Source organism: Paramisgurnus dabryanus, chromosome 5, assembly GCF_030506205.2.
Source record: "Paramisgurnus dabryanus chromosome 5, PD_genome_1.1, whole genome shotgun sequence".
NCBI lineage: Eukaryota > Metazoa > Chordata > Actinopteri > Cypriniformes > Cobitidae > Paramisgurnus > Paramisgurnus dabryanus.
Window position 1 is genome coordinate 32,932,495 of NC_133341.1, and position 18,613 is coordinate 32,951,107.

General features: G+C 36.1%; 1 protein-coding gene and 1 long non-coding RNA gene across 2 annotated transcripts; both read right to left on the reverse strand.

Moving 5' to 3' along the window:
* Positions 1–17: 17 nt before the first annotated feature.
* Positions 18–8,650, reverse strand: LOC135732809 (sodium- and chloride-dependent GABA transporter ine). Its single transcript, XM_065251155.2, has 13 exons — positions 8,273–8,650; positions 5,734–5,868; positions 5,452–5,656; positions 5,156–5,288; positions 3,961–4,095; positions 3,761–3,864; positions 3,426–3,550; positions 3,229–3,341; positions 1,885–2,025; positions 1,465–1,564; positions 731–831; positions 387–554; positions 18–292 (listed from the first exon to the last, which is right to left on the reverse strand). Exons 1-13 carry the CDS (start codon positions 8,403–8,405, stop codon positions 152–154), a joined length of 1,734 nt encoding a protein of 577 aa, XP_065107227.1. The 5' UTR covers positions 8,406–8,650; the 3' UTR covers positions 18–151.
* Positions 8,651–16,292: 7,642 nt separating this feature from the next.
* Positions 16,293–17,694, reverse strand: LOC135732180 (uncharacterized). The gene is made up of 3 exons (XR_010526721.1): positions 17,595–17,694; positions 16,587–16,679; positions 16,293–16,358 (listed from the first exon to the last, which is right to left on the reverse strand). It is a non-coding gene; the product is annotated as an uncharacterized lncRNA (long non-coding RNA).
* Positions 17,695–18,613: the final 919 nt, after the last annotated feature.

Genomic DNA, 18,613 nt, shown 5'->3' on the forward strand with positions numbered 1-18,613 from the left:
AATATCATCATAATGTCACATAAAAATTCTGTACAATAAAATACAGAAATCCAGTTCTGGTTGCTGATATTAGATGCAGTAAATAATCTTTGGCTTATGTCCACCGGAGGATTAGTTAGATTTAGTCCGAGCTTTAATGGCAGATAAAAGTTCATAAGTTAGTCTGGACCGAGTCTTTTTCAGGAGGAGGAACAGATGAACCAATGACCTCCAAAACTTCAACCTTCTGCTGGTAATCGGAGCTCTCAGATATTTCATCCAGAGAAAACGGTGTGATGGACTTCTTTAATTTCTAAAAATTAAAATGTGAAAATGTAATGACCTGTGAAAGTATTATTGGCTATACATCCTTAAAATGATATTTTGGTAAAAATGTTAATTCAGACCTCAGTTAAAGAGCCGGGCAGAACCCAAAGTGTGTGCAGGGCTGCAATCGGGATCCAAATGATGGAGGCCAAAGCGATGAGCCAGCCGACCCCTTGAGCCCACGCCGGGTATTCATAATTCTCATAACGTGCCGGTTTAAACTGAATCACTGAGAACACCAGGATAACCTGTGGAAATAAACCCTTAGATTATAATACAAACTATCTAAATTGCTCCAATACTGGAATTGTGCAAAATATATATTTTTTAAGTACTTTGTAATGATACATTGTCATAAATGTAAATGCAAACCAATTAGAAAAGCATTGTACTATAACATCAGAAATAGTGTGACATCACTCACAGTGATCAAAACAGGACAAATAATCCACCAGCATACACGGAAGAAAATATTGGGAGCTTTCCCCGTCATCTCTGTTAAATTACTGGACAGACGCTTCACACCTGATCAAATAAAACACAAAGTTAACTGGGAAATTACTCATTTAAAAATGTCTGTATTTGCAGCATTAAAGAAATACACTCATGTACACATTCATCTCTCTTTGTTCCTGTAGCTCAATGGGTAGAACAGTGTATTAGCAGTGGAAAAGGTCATGGGTTCGATCCCTATAACACATACTGAAAAAAGCTGGAATGCTCTTAATGTATGCATTAATCCAAAGTGACTTACAGAGCATTCCATTTAATGTAAATGTCTTCTGCTGAATGCAAATAATGTGTTTCATTCTTTTTCATATAATAAAAGAGAATGCATGCTGTCAAGCTTTAAAATAAAAGTCACCTGTATATTTTCCCTTCCATATAAATGTTTTAGTGTCAGTAAATGCTCACATGAAAAACCAAGCTTTTGCTTATTGATGTTATTGATGTTAAATCTGAAGCTGTATTTGATTTCAGAGTTTTCCAGTGAAAAAAACTTTAATTCTTTTTACTCAAACCTATTGTATGACTTTAAAAGCTCATTTTTTAGCTCATTTACTGTATGTTCACATGATATTCTTGAAACATTAATCGTCTGGGTCCCACATGATGAACTATGGAAATAATATTTTGAAAGTTTGGGTATCTTCTCACCGTAGAGCCAGCAGACACCAATCACCTCAAAAAATGCCAGGAACATGATGGACACGATAGCTGTGTAGTGATCCATCAGCTGAAACACATAGATGCCGACCTGAGGAGAAAATTCTACTTTATTACCACTTTATTACCTGCGTCATCAATACTCTTATTCATTATAAACATAAATCACACAGTTGATCATGTTTCATATAACAAAAGGAATTTAAATACTTTACACGTCAAAATAAAGTTAGAGCTCAGCATATTTTTTAAGCTAAACATTTCGCAAAAAATCTGAAAATAAACCAATAGATAAAGTGTTCACAATGCTATAGACAGAAAATCCTAGGATGCTTTTTGGTTTGTTAAATGTATATGATAGCATCTTGCACTAAAGGCAAATTGTTAATACTCTTAAATAAAAAATCTGACCTGCATGACATGAGGGATACCCAGCAGAAAAGCTCCAGAGCAAACCACAAGAACAAGAAACTCCTTCCGTCTGAGATACTTCAGTACTGGTTTACTGTAACCGTCTAACACGCTGGTCACCATCACCTCCACCATAGCAAACTACAAATCATTTTAGTTCACTACATTAGTTAGCATGAATTAACAATAAACAATACATCATTTAATCATCTTAGTTCATTTTTAAAACTTAATGAAAAATATTTCAAATCAAAGTGGCTTTGGAGCATTTCTTAGATCAGAATTTTTTTTTTTCAAAACACTTTGTTCAACCAGCACATCATCAGGTCAGTTAAAAGCAAATTCTCATTGTTTTGGACAAACTGCAATGCTTTGATACGATGATTCCAATTGTCTGCTGTATGCTACATTTTTAGTTTCTTTTGTCATTTTCATCAAAATACATTATACTGATTTATGTTGAATAGTGTAACATCCCAAAACATTTAGGAATTAGTTCATCATTCAAGACACATCATTTTTTTATATATATTTTGTAAATGTGAACTGAATTGATAAATTGCTATCAAGTGAATTTTGATTTACAGAAAATGTAACATTTTTTACAGTTTTCAGTAAACCTTTCTAATTTTGTAATTTTTTATTTGTACTTTAAAATATGATTTTTATAAATGTTATATTTTTATTTCACAATGTGTATAATTTGTTTACAGAAAACGTGAGTCTACAGTTTACATTAGAAAATACTGACACATATAATTGGGTACACTTCACCAACAATGACACTTGCCATTTTGATGGGACTGACATGTTCATTGACATAAAAAATTACTTTTGAGAAATTAACTAAGGTTACAAGCTTTTGCACACTGTAAAAAATTCTTTGCTGCCTTAATTTTTTGTTTCAGCAAAGATTTTTTACAGTGCAGGACAAACGTGATGTTATGGAGTTTGTACGAGTTTTTCAGATAAATGCACACATTATTTTGCTAATTTTAATATGACACATAATGAACAATTATTGTATTTTTGTATTGTATTAAAATTTGAAAAAAATGAAACAATGAGTAACCAGCCCTAAACATCATTTCTTTTTTTGTGGGGGTGGGGGATAAGATCATGACTTTTTTTAACAGATTTCCTGATATTACATCAGCAATATTTAATGAGTGTAAAATAAGTTACTTTCAGTATCTGTTAAACTTTCACCTACTGTAGTCCTCACTCTCTAAAGTGAATGTTTTATTAGTCGATCATTGTTCGTCGATCATTGTTCAGACCATGTAACCATAACTATAATCAGCCTAATCAGTCACAAAATAAAAGTAAGTGATGTCATAATACCTGACTGTCCAATCCGAGGCAGAGGAGCATGAAGAAAAACAGCACCGCCCACAAAGGAGCGACAGGCATTGTCACAAAGGCTTGTGGGTAAACTACAAACACCAGACCAGGACCTGAAAGACAACCAACAGCAGGTACTGAACACTAAAGCTTCTGTGATGTAGATGTTATTGAAAACGACAGGCTTTAAAACTCACCGTCCACAGCGATTTCACTGACCGGCACGTTCTGAAGATGTGACATGTAGCCAAACGCAGAGAAAATCACAAATCCTGCGAAAATACTCGTTGCTGAATTTGTGATGGCAATAGCCAAAGTGTCTCTACAATAAGAAAACAACATGGGACCGACATAAGATAAATTGCACCTTCAACAGCATAAACATAACAAATGCTATGTAATGTTTATGTACAGAGAACTGTATTGGAGAATTCATCTTAGATGTTTACTGGAAAAACTCTTTTTGCAGTTTCTCTATGTAAAAGTGCATTAGTGTTGTGTGTTTCTTTAAAAACTGTATGAATATGTTTACTTGAGAATGTTGTTGTTGTAGGAGTTGTAACTGGCCATCGCCATCAGAGATCCAAAGCCGATGCCAATGGAGTTAAAGATCTGAGCAGCGGCATTGACCCAGACCTGAGATATATCATGAGAAACATCACATCATCATCATCATACAGATCACTGAAAACTAAAGCATTGTATTACTGTATACTTTAATACTGTCTAAACCTGAACATCCAGTAGTTTGTTCCACTCGGGTATGATGAAGAAACGAATGCCATCTATCGCTCCCGGCAGCTGAACGTTATTGATCAACAGAGCCAGAAGAATCACATACGGGAACAGGGCAGTAAAATACACAACCTTTAACACAGACACACACACACGTCGCTCCATTACAATGGGTTTATTACATTTACAAGGGTATTATTATGCTATTTGATGAAGTACTTTTAGGAACCATGAATTTGGATGTCCAATATTCACAGTCAAGTACATAAATGAAACTATTACTGGGACATTTACTAAACTATACAAATTAAAATAATGTCACAATGAAAATATATTCACTACTGGTCAAGGGTTTGGAATCACTTGACTAAAATGTTAACCATGATCTTAAAATCTTTTAATTTGAAGTGGTGTGTTGAAAATTATGTTGCTTGAAATTATGATTGTAGACAAAGTATACAGTATATGTGCCAAACATATGAATTTCCTTAATTGGAAACAACATTTTTATTACAAAAAATCAGTGGACTGAATATTCAGAGATGTGAACTCCTTTAATATTCTCTGAAACCAATCTCAGAAGTTTCTTGATAAAATGCCACGAGTAAACTTTTAGACACTATGCACTTTATATAAATATATATATATTTTCTCTATATTATTTATTAACTAAAATGTATAGATTTTTTATACATGACATAGACTGAAGTAATAGCAGCCAATAAGAGACCAGAAAAGATGTAAACATCAATGTCTCAGGACGAGATCTCAAGAAGCTGCTTGATAAAATAGCAATCACAGTTTTGATATGCTACATAATTCCCATAGTTTCATTCCAGATATAATTGATGAGTTTACTTTTGTAATGTGGGAAATATATACTAGTCAACATTTGAAGTGGATCAAAAACTTTCATCCAAGTTGTCCTAAGACAAGAACGGATATTGGGTATTGGTTTTAAGGCAACTTTTAGGAAAGGTTTTGATCCACTTCAAATGTTGACTAGTGTATAAACAAAGAATGAGCAAATGGGTCCCAAAACAAGATTTACTTTTTAAACTGTAATTAAATAATTTATTTTCTTACAGAAATGCACAACCACATTCTTATTAGCACATTTTAGTAACATTAATGCATTAATTTTATGAATGAATCAAACAGAATTTGATTTATAGACTGATTTATATTTTACCTTCCCAGTAGATTTGACTCCTCTGAAGATGCAGAGGTAGACGAGGATCCAGGACAACATTAACAGGAGAAAGAGTTCCCATCTTAAATATCCCGTCTCCTCCACACCTCCAGTTCTCTCCAACACCTTTAAACTGTGTGTGATACAAAGGCAACAACTTAACAAAGCTGTGATTTATTCACTGAATGTTGACACTACGCTCAGTAGTTAGTCTGTATGAGGTAAATCACACATTAGCCAAAGTGTTTGGTGAAAGAAAATTAAACAATCACTACAGAAGAGAGATGAGATCGTACTTGAAGAACTGTTGACTTGCAGTGGATGCAGATGAGCTGTTGGTCACGCGATCTGTACAGTTGACCGTGTTCCACGTGTTGTTGCAGTTTTCCCACAGCAGCTCGCTCCGAAAAGAGCTGAACATGTAATACAGCGCCCATGTGATTATGATATTATAATATGTGCACATGATGAAAGAGATGGCCACCGTTGCCATGCCAACACCTAAGGAATATATTATACATCATTAATGCATTACATCATATGAATGTTCGATAGCATGCATAGGACAGGTAAAGTACCTTTGAACAAGGGACAGGCTTTGGCCAAGGCCTGGACAGGACCTCTCCTCAGATACTGACCCAACGTCAGCTCCATGTGCAACAGTGGGATACCCAGTACCACCAACATGAGCAGGTAGGGTACAAGAAACGCACCTGAGGATGTCAATAACAACCACAACTACTAGTTTCTTCTGACTCAAACTACACAACAACAACAAACTATGTAATATACTAAATCAACTTTTGCACATAAACCAACTATCGTGCATTCTCATACATTAAAAAAGATTTATTCTGTTACTGTACCTCGTTCTAAATAAAAAAATACTGGGTTATTTTTAACCCAGCTTTGGGACAAAAAGCCATTGGGTTGTAATTTAACCTATGCTGGGTTGTTTTAACCCATTGATGGGACAAATATAATTTAACCCAATGTCCCAATGCTGGGTTAAAAATAACTCTAATAACTATAAAATAACTATAAAAAATTTCATATAAAGTTCAGTTGTCAATTTAGCTCTTGGTTTGGGCTGTCACGATGATTTAATAATTGTCTCATTGCGATTGTTTGACCTCATCGCAATGATTTCAGATCTCTGTCAAAGAGATAAAACAGGCAATTAATCGTCAAAGCGATAAAACAGGCAATTAATCGTCAAAGCGATAAAACAGGCAATTAATCGTCAAAGCGATAAAACAGGCAATTAATCGCCAAAGCGATAAAACAGCCAATTAACCGTCATAATCGCCAAAGCGATAAAAAGCCAATTAATCATCATAATCGTCAAAGTGATAAAACAGGCAATTAATCGTCAAAGCGATAAAACAGGCAATTAATCGTCTAAGCGATAAAACAAGCAATTAACCATCATAATCATCAAAGCGATAAAAAAGCCAATTAATTGTCATAATCGTCAAAGCGATAAAACAGGCAATTAACCGGCATAACTGTCATAGCGATAAAAAAAGCCAATTAATCGTCATAATCGTCAAAGCGATAAAACGGGCAATTAACCGTCATAATCGTCAAAGCGATAAAAAAAGCCAATTAAACGGCATAATCGTCAAAGCGATAAAACAGGCAATTAACCGTTATAATCGTCAAAGCGATAAAAAAGGAAATTAATCATCATAATCGCCAAAGCGATAAAACAGGCAATTAACCGTCATAATCGTCAAAGCGATAAAAAGCCAATTAATTGTCATAATCGTCAAAGCGATAAAACGGGCAATTAACCGGCATAATTGTGAAAGCGATAAAAAAAACCCAATTAATCGTCATAATCGTCAAAGCGATAAAACGGGCAATTAACCGTCATAACCGTCAAAGCGATAAAAAAAAAAGCCAATTAATCGTCATAATCGTCAAAGCGATAAAACAGGCAATTAACCGTCATAATCGTCAAAGCGATAAAAAAAAAAGTCAATTAATCATCATAATCGCCAAAGCGATAAAACAGGCAATTAACCGTCATAATCTTCAAAGCGATAAAACGGGCAATTAACCGTCATAATCGTCAAAGCGATAAAAAAGCCAATTAATCGCCATAATCGCCAAAGCGATAAAACAGGCAATTAACCGTCATAATCGTCAAAGCGATAAAAAGCCAATTAATCGCCATAATCGCCAAAGCTATAAAACAGACAATTAACCGTCATAATCGTCAAAGCGATAAAAAAGCCAATTAATCGTCATAATCGCCAAAGCTATAAAACAGTCAATTAATCGCCATAATCGTCAAAGTGATATAACAGCCAATTCATCGTCATAATCGTCACAATTTATTAGTCAATTAACATGTCCCCTTTAAAGTTTGTGGATTTAATAGTCTCTATTGTTTCATAAATGATCAGTATATGAGTAAAGACTCAGAGAATGACTGCAATGTCATGATCACACATATTCAGATAATAAACATTTATTCCCTTTATCTCTCGCGTGTGGACAATTACCGTACCGTATTATCTGCATGACTTCAGCAGTTTTTACACCAAAAAATTGAAATATTTCTTGAGATTAATGAATGATAATGATGAGTCAAATTAAAGCAGCAATATATTCCTAACAGAATGTTCCTTTTCTTATCTCAGACTTTATTTATTACTTCATGTTTAGTAAAGGACATTTCTTCATGACAACTTCTATCATATTTAAATGACACTGCAAAACACTTTCTTATTGGTTGCACTTTGCACACAACATCAAATTACCATTAACACTATCACAACATAACATGTTGTGTAACAAGTTATGTATTCAGATTACAGGCATTACAAAATCTAAAAGAGAGGAAGAAGAAGAAAATAAATGAATAAAAAAAGAAAAAAATATGTAAAAAAAATATGTAATTACAACAGCAGCGAACATTTTTGAAATGTGTGCATAGACACCACAATAAATATAAATGTGCATCAGATGTGCACATTAGGGAGCTCTTTTATATATTCCCAAAGGGCGCAAAATATTTTTTATATCGTTTATATGCTAAAAATATATTGTTATAATATTTTATGTAGGTATTTTATGAGAGGTAATTAAACTCAGCATGTGTCTTACCTCCACCACTCCTGTAGCACAGGTACGGGAATCTCCAGACATTCCCCAATCCCACAGCACATCCAATCCCAGCCAAAGTAAACTCAATCTGTCGGCTCCATGTGGGTCTGTCCGGTTCCTGCTTTTCATCCATGCTTTCCCAAAAACCTCGTTGTCTTTAGAGACATTGAGTGGTGAGAAAGCAAGTCATGTTAGTCGTGTAATGATTGTTTAGCGGCTGTAATGATTAGCTGGGAGGTGTGGAAGAGATACTGAATCAACTTATGGTGATTCCCAAATGATTACACAGTAAAATCTCAGATTCTCGGTTGTAAATTATTAGCTGCACAGGCTTACGGGCTTGAAATCGATTTTGTCGTGTAAAAAACAAACATGAACATAAAAGATAGAGAATGAAAGAAGAAAACTGTCCAGCATATGTAGACATGTAAACTCATTTAGTTATAAAAAAGACTCATCTAGACACAATTATTACCGATTTAGATGCATGATTTTATTGAGATGCTGGTCATACCAGCAAGACCAGCATTTGTTGTGTTTTGTTGCTGACATGCTGGTGACCACAAGCTAAACCAGCACCAAACCAGCATGGGAATGTTTTTTTTTTATTTGGGAAGTTGTCTGGAAAAGCATTAGGCCTACTGTACAGCGCGAGGGTGCCCTCTATCTTTCAATATGAATAAAACAGACATTACACACACTCATATCACCTCATTTTGGGTCCTAATAACATACATTTTAACAATCTGTTTCTCTAAATACTTTTAGACTTAAGGCCTGAGGGTCATTGTTTAGTACAGTAGCTACTATCTGTCTCTCATTGCCTGCATTCATCAAGAGAAATAAACAGAGTTGAAAAATATTTAAAAAAAAATGTATTCATCATTATGGAATCACAGTTTGTACAGCATACCAAGGTGACTTACACTGCTTGATTTGTTCATGATAAAGTAGTGAAGGAGTTTTGACATCTGTATGATCTGTGCGTATGTTGATCTGAATGATAAGTGAGAATGAGCAAGGGATGACATCTGACGAGAATGGGCGCTTGTCATCACTGGGTCATCAAGCAAAATTAAAAATAGGCAAGGCAACTATGGTGAAAACAAAGCAAGCAAAACTAGAACTACACTCTTAGAACGGATGTGTTAAAAACAACACATTAGTGTTGATTTTGGAACAACACACTAAATGCGTTGTCCCAGAACCCACCCATCTCTGTGTTATTATGGAAACAACACATTTTGTGTTACTTTTAACACAACTTGTGTGATATTTTAACACAAAATGACACATAATGTGTTAAAATTACACATAATGTTTTAAAAACTTAACACACAAAGATGTGTAAAAAATTAACACATCCTTTCTAAGAGTGTATTTTCTGTAGTTACTGTGTAAATATACCATTGTTTTGTGTTGTTACAGTCTAAGTCAAAAAATTTTACCCCCTTCTTTCACGTAGTAGGAGTAAGTACAGAATCTGCAGGATGTAAATTAAAGTGGCACTTGTTAACCCCTTGTTTCACGTAGTTACAGAGTAAATACAACATCTGCGGGCTGTAAATTAAAGTGGCACTTGTTACACCCTTGTTTCACGTAGTTACAGAGTAAATACAACATCTGCGGGCTGTAAATTAAAGTGGCACTTGTTACCCCTTTGTTCCGAAAATATTATAAATTGTTCCCTTAAAATTACACGTATGTACTTTATAAGTACACTATAATTACAGAAATGTATGCTGTAAATTCGCTGTACTTACGCAGTACTTTACTGCATATATTATTTGTATTTTTCCTGGTGGTTACCCTTTTATTCCCCAAATATTATAAATTGTTCCCTTATAATTACACGTACGTACTTCATAAGTAAACTATAATTACAGAAACATACGCTGTAAATTCCCTGTACTTACCCAGTACTTTCCGGGCTGTAATCTAAAGCGTTACCGATTATTTTTCTGCAAGGCATTAAACTAAAACTGGTTGGCAACTTAAAAAAACCCCGCTCAAGGGTAAAGAGTTAAACATGCTGCATATTTGATCATCACTTCAACAGTTGCACGATATAAATGTTAATGTATAGTTTAGATGAATGTTGATTTATGAAAATACACACTACAGTCTTAAATCATATTTTCATTGTGTCTTTGCTGCGTCTGTGTTGGTTGGGAACTGCACTCTTTTTCAGTCACACTCACACTTGATTCTGAGGAACTATTTTGTTTGGCGGAAGAGTAATATTTGTACTAATATAATTAATTCAATTCAATTCAATTCAATTTTATTTATATAGCGCTTTTCACAATTGTCAATTGTTGCAAAGCAGCTTTACATGAGTAGATGTAGAGGAGAACACTGAAAATCAATACATAGTATAAGAAGTAGAATAAAGCGGCTATGGATAAACCGTTTAAGCGAGCGTATTAATAATGTCACGTATACAGTAAAGTGCTAAGTTAAGCCAAAGTTGGCTGACTCTCCCTGGGACTAAAAAACCCCCCTAGGAGAAAACCCAGTGGGAAAAACTCCTAGAAGGACAAAAAACCCTAGGGAGAGATTAATATTTATATATATATATATATATATATATATATATATATATAGACACGGTAGGGATAGGAAGCGGGTAAGCGGATTAAACTGGTTCAGCCGGTGGTCGTTGGTCGCGCATCGGCTGGGCATCACGTTGAAGGACAGATCAGTGGTGCGATGACCTTCACAGCTACAGGAACTGGGTCTGTTTGTCTCAATGTCCTCAGGGTCGAGGACGAGACAGGGAGACAAAAACAGAATTCTATTAGCGTAGGGGCCGTTCGCATGTAATGCAAGTGTCATACATTATAGTGGTTTAATTCAGCTCGGTTCCAGACAGGCTAACTATTGCGGCAAGAGTAAATTACCCATATGAGGTATGTGAGTGCTTTGCTCTAGACAAAATAACTACTGCGGGAAAAAGTACATTTATTGGACATTCTATGTGAATGCTTTGTTAAAGAAGAATGTCTTAAGTTTAGATTTAAATTGCTCGACTGTGTCTGATGCTCGAACATTTTTTGGTAAGTCATTCCAGAGCTTAGGGGCCAAGTAGGAAAAGGATCTACCACCTTTAGACACTTTTGATATTCTAGGGATAATTAAGTAACCAGAATTTTGTGATCGCAGTTTACGTGGTGGATTGTATTCTGACAGTAATTCTGTAATATACGAGGGCGCTCGGCCATTTAAGGCTTTGTAGGTGATTAGTAATATTTTACATTTTATGCGATATTTAACTGGTAGCCAGTGTAAAGATGCCAGAATTGGACTAATGTGATCATACTTTTTAGATCGAGTAAGCACTCTTGCGGCGGCATTTTGAACCAGCTGTAGCTTGTTTACCTGATTTGCATTGCATCCCCCGAGTAACGAGTTACAATAGTCTATTCTAGAGGTCATAAAAGCATGGATAAGCTTTTCTGCATCTGATGCAGACAGCATATGGCGTATTTTTGAGATATTTCTAAGATGGAAGAATGCTGTGCGGCAGATGTTGGAGATATGACTATCGAAAGATAGATTGCTGTCAAACATTACGCCTAAATTCTTAACCGTGGAAGATGGCACCACCGTGCAGCCATTTATGGGCAACTTGTAATCTGACATATTATGTTTGGAGCGATTTGGTTCAATAATAAGTATCTCTGTCTTATTGGAGTTTAGCATAAGAAAGTTATGCGCCATCCAGTCCCTAATATCACTAATGCAGTCTGTTAGTTTAGCAAACTGGTGTGTTTCGCTCGGATGTGACGAGATGTAAAGCTGGGTATCATCCGCATAGCAGTGAAAACTTATGTTATGTTTCCTGATAATGTCTCCTAGAGGTAACATATATAGCGAGAATAGGATAGGGCCTAGAACTGATCCCTGAGGTACGCCGTATTTAACGGGGGAGTGATAGGACTCTTCCTCATTTACATAAACAAAGTGATATCGATTGGTTAGATACGATCTAAACCAGGCTAGCGCCTGACCACTGATGCCAACATAGTTTTCTAGTCTATTGAGTAGGATTCTGTGATCTATTGTGTCGAAGGCTGCACTAAGGTCTAGTAATATAAGGATTGAGATTTCACCACGATCGGATGTTAATAGGAGGTCATTTGTAACTCTAAGCAGCGCTGTTTCTGTGCTATGATGGGGCCTGAATCCTGATTGGAACTTTTCATATGTATTATTATTCGCTATGAATGTGCGTAGCTGGCTTGCCACTACTTTTTCTAATATTTTAGAGAGAAATGGTAGATTTGAGATTGGTCTAAAGTTATTAAGATCTCCCCGGTCAAGGTTTGGTTTTTTAATGAGCGGTCTAATAACTGCTAGTTTGAAAGCTGTTGGAACGTATCCTAATTCTAGCGATGAGTTAAAGATATTAAGTACTGTGTCGGACACTACATGAAATACCTCTTTTAGTAATTTTGTGGGAACGGGGTCTAATATACAGGAAGATGATTTAGATGATGTTACTAATTTAGAGAGCTCTTCTATTGTAGTAGGTTCAAATGACTCAAGATGTTCGTATGGTAAACTAGTGGTAAATGTACTATTGGGTATAGTGGTAGCTGCTTGCGTAGTTTTTATGTTTTCCCTAATAAACATAATTTTTTTAGTAAAGAAGTTCATGAAGTCTTTACTATTGTGTTGGAGTTTACTATTGGTTTCTGTTTGTTCTTTGTTTCTAGTCAGTTTCGCAACTGTGCTAAAGAGGAAACGAGGGTTGTTATGATTTTCTTTAATAAGCGTACTGAGATAGGTAGATCTGGTGGTTTTAATAGCCTGTCTGTAGTGTTGAACACTCTCTTTCCATGCTGAACGCCATACTTCTAACTTTGTGTTTCGGTAGTTTCTTTCCATTTTTCTAGCTACTTTTTTAAGGGCTGCAGTATGATGGTCATACCATGGAGCTGGCGTTTTTTCTTTGATTATCTTTTTTCGAATGGGAGCAACGGCATCCATCGTGCTAGAGCAAACGTTGTTCAGGTTGTCTAATATAATATCCAGATCTTCACGGTTATCTGCTACATGTTTCATTTGAGACAGGTCTGGAAGAGTGCTAGTAAAGCTATCTTTAGTGGTGGAAATTATTGTTCTGGCTAATCTGTAGCATGTTGTAGACTGGGCGGTCCTATCTAGAAGTATTGTGTATGACACAAGGCAATGGTCTGAAACGGCATCGCTCTGGGGTGATATTTCAATGTCATTAATATTGAGTCCGAGTGACAGAATTAAGTCTAATGTGTGCTTACGAGTATGCGTGGGCCCTGACACGTTTTGTTTAATACCGAGAGAATTTAGAACATCCAAAAACGCACGTCCTAAAGCATCTTTTGAGTTATCCACATGGATATTAAAATCACCAACGATAAGAGCTTTATCTACAGTAACTTTAAGCTCAGATAGGAAGTCTGCTATTTCTTTAAGAAAATCTGTGTGGTGGCCCGGAGGCCTATATATGGTAGCTAAAATGAGCGAAAGCTTTTTGTTGTTACGATCAGTTATTTCCATGTTTAACAGTATTATTTCAAAAGAATTAAATTTTAGTTCTGATTTATGGTTTACTTTGAACATTTTGTTATATATTGTAGCTACACCACCCCCTCTCCCTTTTAGACGAGGAACGTGTTTATAATAATAGTCTTGTGGGGTGGATTCATTTAAACTGATGTAATCGTCTGCTTTAAGCCAGGTCTCTGTTAAACAGAGTGCATCTAAGTTTTGGTCAGTAATTATTTCATTGATAATAGGTTCTTTATTGGTAAGCGATCTGATGTTAAGAAGGCCGAATTTTAACATTTGAGTTTCATCTGGTAATGTATTGTGTTGTAATTTTATGTTAATAAGATTTGTACGAGACGAGGTAAACGGTGCTCTGTATTTATTTGTTCGAGGAACAGACACAGTCGAGATGTGTTGGTACTCTGGTAAAAAAGGCTCTATGTGCTGGGATATATGTGATCTTGACATGTCAAGGCAGCTAACAGACTGACGGGTAAGCCGATCTGTCTGTTTCCTGACCTGGGCCCTGGATAGTCAGACAATATCAAAGGTAAGACTATTGGTCAGATTTCTAGAGAGTATAGCACTTCCTTCCGGAGACGGATGGAGGCCATCTCTCTTTAGCAGGTCAGGTCTTCCCCGGAAATGCTTCCAATTGTCTATAAACCCTACGTTATGCTGAGGGCACCACTTTGACATCCAGCCATGAAGAGACACTAATCTACTGTAAGTTTCATCCCCCCGGTAGGCGGGGAGGGGACCAGAGCAAATTACATTGTCTGACATTGTTTTTGCAATTTCACACACCTCTTTAATAGTATCTTTGGTGATCTCCGACTGGCGGAGTCTGGTGTCATTCGTGCCGGCGTGAATAACAATCTTAGAAAACTTATGTTTAGCATTAGCCAGCACTTTAAGTTTTGATCTAATGTCAGACGCTCTGGCTCCCGGTATACAATCGACTATGGTGGCTGGTGCCTCAATGTCAACGTTCCTGAGTATCGAATCTCCAATAACCAGGGCACTTTTAACAGACGTCTCAGCCGGTGTATTGCTGAGTGGAGAAAATCAGTTTGATATTAAAACAGGAGCGTGATTTGGGTGCCGAATGCGACTATGCCGCCTGACAGTCACCCAGTTAGTCAGCCGCCTTGACTCTGAAGTCGGAACCGAGCCAGGTGTATTACGCATAACACTAGGCGCACCCGAAACAGTGTTTGTAACATTACAGTTTTTTTGAATTGCTAAAACACTAACCCCCAATCTCTGAACCAAATTCATAGTGGCCTAAACGCATTTGTCAAATCATGCACTCTTTTGCAAAATTCTAAACACAAACTTCTCACTAAAACACACATTTCACACTGCAATGCACTTGTTTTATAAATGCTAAACACAGGCAGGCAAAAGTTGAACACAACTAAAACACCGTTATCATCGAGTAAACACAACAACTCAAAATTCTACACACTTTTATCTAATTGTATTTTTTACCAATTGTGTGAATTGGAAACAGTCTGAGAGGCAGATGAAGAGTATGAGGAAGAAAAGGACACCAGAGACAATGCAATTGGCAAAATTTGCAGTTGGATTGATGACTTTTTACAAAATACAAGTGCTGCTTACAGTAATATTGAAAACTTACTATTACTTGCAGTACTTACAGTAAAGTATTCACTATATTCACTGAACTAAACTTGTGATTACAGTAATAGAGATTTTTTTACAGTATTTGTCAAGTGTGTTGTTATGTACAGTAAACATGTATTTCTGTAAGCAGATCTCCTGGATGTTGTGTTTTCCATTTTTTAAGGTAGTGTCTAATGGATGCTTGTAGTGTTTTATATTATAGACTTATGTGTGTATGATTTGAAAGCTTAGTTTGATTTTGAGTACAAGTGAAATGGTTTTGAAGCAATTGTTTGATTTTGCTAGAAGAGTCAGGGGTTCTGTTAATTTTGTTTAAAATTGGGATTTGTGTTTAAGGTTTTGAGAAAATGAGTGATGGTTTCAAAAAAAGTGTTTTAGCAATTGAGAAAAACTGTAACATTAGCGGTCTTACTGTCCTCAACTAGCGTTCGGATGCGCGATTCTAGTTCTAATAAATAAATTACAACTTATTTGTGTTTTATTTTATGAAACCCTGCTATGCATATGAAGTTAAATGCACTGTACTGCTTCTTGGGGCTTATTGCTTTATTCTATTCTATTCTGCTTTGCTTTTCTTTGTGTGTGTGTGTGTGTGTGTGTGTGTGTGAGAGAGAGAGAGAGAGAGAGAGAGAGAGAGAGAGAGAGAGAGAGAGAGAGAGACATGCTGTAAGACATAAGAGGAGGTATCTTGTTGTTTTTATTCTTGTCCATGTGTCCATATGAGCCTAATAAATAAACCAGGGTTTAAACTATATTGTGATATTATTTATCATTTTTTAAGCATTTTTTTTATGAATAAAGATATATTTCTGTGTGATTGCCCACCAAAGACACATACCTGATGATGATTTGTTGTTAATCTGGGCTTTCAGTTCATTTAAACTGCTTATGAGTCTCTCTTCTGAAAACAAAACTGAATTATTAGATAAAACTGATTTAACCTTGTCAAATGTACTACAAGCTTATATCTAAACTCAACACTGTTCAATAGCTGGTGTATTATTTAGGTAATAGATTTAGTTATTGTTTTTAAACACTTGCTTTCTTTTGTGCTTATACGCATAAGAAATGTTTGACAGATGGGATCAATGTTACGACTTACAGTAGAGAAAATCATTACTGTACTCACCAGTGATCTGTTGTTTAGATGAAAGAGACACGACAGATGAAGTCAGATTAGACATTGAACTGTGAACATCTCTTAGTGAGCTTGACAGTGAGTCTTCCACAGAAAACAAAAAGAAATAAACACAATGCATAAGCAACATTCTTGTTGTTATTATTATGTATTGTGTAGTGTGCATGTCTCCTGGAAGACATAAATTCAAAGATGTGAATGTGACCCAATTGAGGTTTCATAATTATTAGCTCCTAGCATTTCCAAACAAGTTAATCATGAAAGTATATTGTGAATAAGTAACGGCTTAAGGGCGTTTTTAGGCACGACGCAAAGTGGAGTCAATGCAACCCCTTCAGTCATGACTTATTTATGATACAGCACTATCTTTGAGAACCTTATTGCTTTTATTGTGACTGCATACAACTGTCTGAGGGCAGAAACTATGCTAATGCAGGATTGTCAGTCAGTGGCTGTGGGTGGGGCTTTATCAGTGTGACATCACATTAACAAGAGAATCAGCATTTCTAATGAGACTGCTTTGGTTTAATGGGGATTAAAAAAGCATTGTTGTACACACATTTATGTCCAAACACCTTGTTAAAGTGGATTTTGCATAATAGGTGCCCTTTAAAATGTTTTGGTGGACACAGTTAAATGGAATAATTTATTGGTAGGCATGTAGCATATTAGTCTCCTTAACCAAAGAATGGAGTCCAGAAAAATATGGCTTGGATACAAAATATACGTCGCTGTAGTGCAATTATGCAAATTGTGAATGATCATCATTAAAAATTATTGGATTTGGATTGGATTTGGATTATTGGCAATATTGACTATCAAATCTGACGTTCAAATCAGTATTTGTGAGTCTGGAGGAAAGGTTTCGGGACGTCCATTTTTCGCGGAATGAGGCCGTCATGGGTGTGCAGCAGTCATAGGTGTGTTTTATTATAACCACAATTGAATAAAGGACTGTTTTATAAGAACTCTGATCCTGAAGTGTTCATTAAGTCTTACCACAGTCACATTGTTTATTTTGTTGATTTGAGACTGATGTCTTCAAACTGTCCAGCAATTGTTGTGTTTCTGCCAGCTTCTGTTCCTGGTTGTTAACTGCGAATAAACAAGGTTACAAAGGATTGCATGTCAGTGCTTTGAGATGGGGCACAATCAGCAGCAGCACCGCTGCTCGTTGAGAAGAGAAAACGACGCGTATCTTCATGTCAGTCTACAAAAGTCTCCAACCACGCCAGAAAAGATAGCTAGATTTGTCCTACAAAGTCGCTAAAGTGATAGAAAGTTGCTAAATCTAGCGACAAAGTGACCAAGTTGCTCAGACTTTTTAACACTGCTGCTCGTGCTCGCTCCTCGGACTTGGACTACGCGTGTGGGCGGGCCTTTTTGTGAACTCTGCCTCTGGTTGGCTACCGATGGAAATTAAGCCAATCATCATCCGTTATGTTTCTCACAACACACAAGAGAAAAACAGTGTTTGGCTGAGAGAGTGAGCATACGCGGCTGAAAATCACTACAGTAAGATCAATTTTAGTAACGTGCAGCATTTTAATGTCAGTAACGATAACGGCGTTATAACGGGGGAAACAGTAATTTATTTGATTACTCGTTACTGAAAAAAATTACGCAGTTACTAACGCCAATTACTTATAACGCCGTTATTCCCATCACTGCTTTATAGACCCTTTTACAGCTCACGTGATCAAATAGCCTGCGCGCGCATTTGGGCAACGGAAGTGGTGTTATTCCCCATTGGTTCTAACGTGGTAGCAACTCAGAAAGTTTATTAAAACGGTTTCCCAGCATTAAATTGTCTGGTTGTTGCATTTGGTTGCACAAATATAATATACTAATATACGTATATATGTATCTGGCAACTTTATTTTTGGCCATCTGCTGACGTCTTCTATCCACTCCCCTATAGTACACGGATCTGGTAGATGTGTTGAAAATGTTCATAAAGTCAACTTTTTTAAAATAACTTACTGTTTGTGTTGCTTCACTTTTGATTCTTACGATAC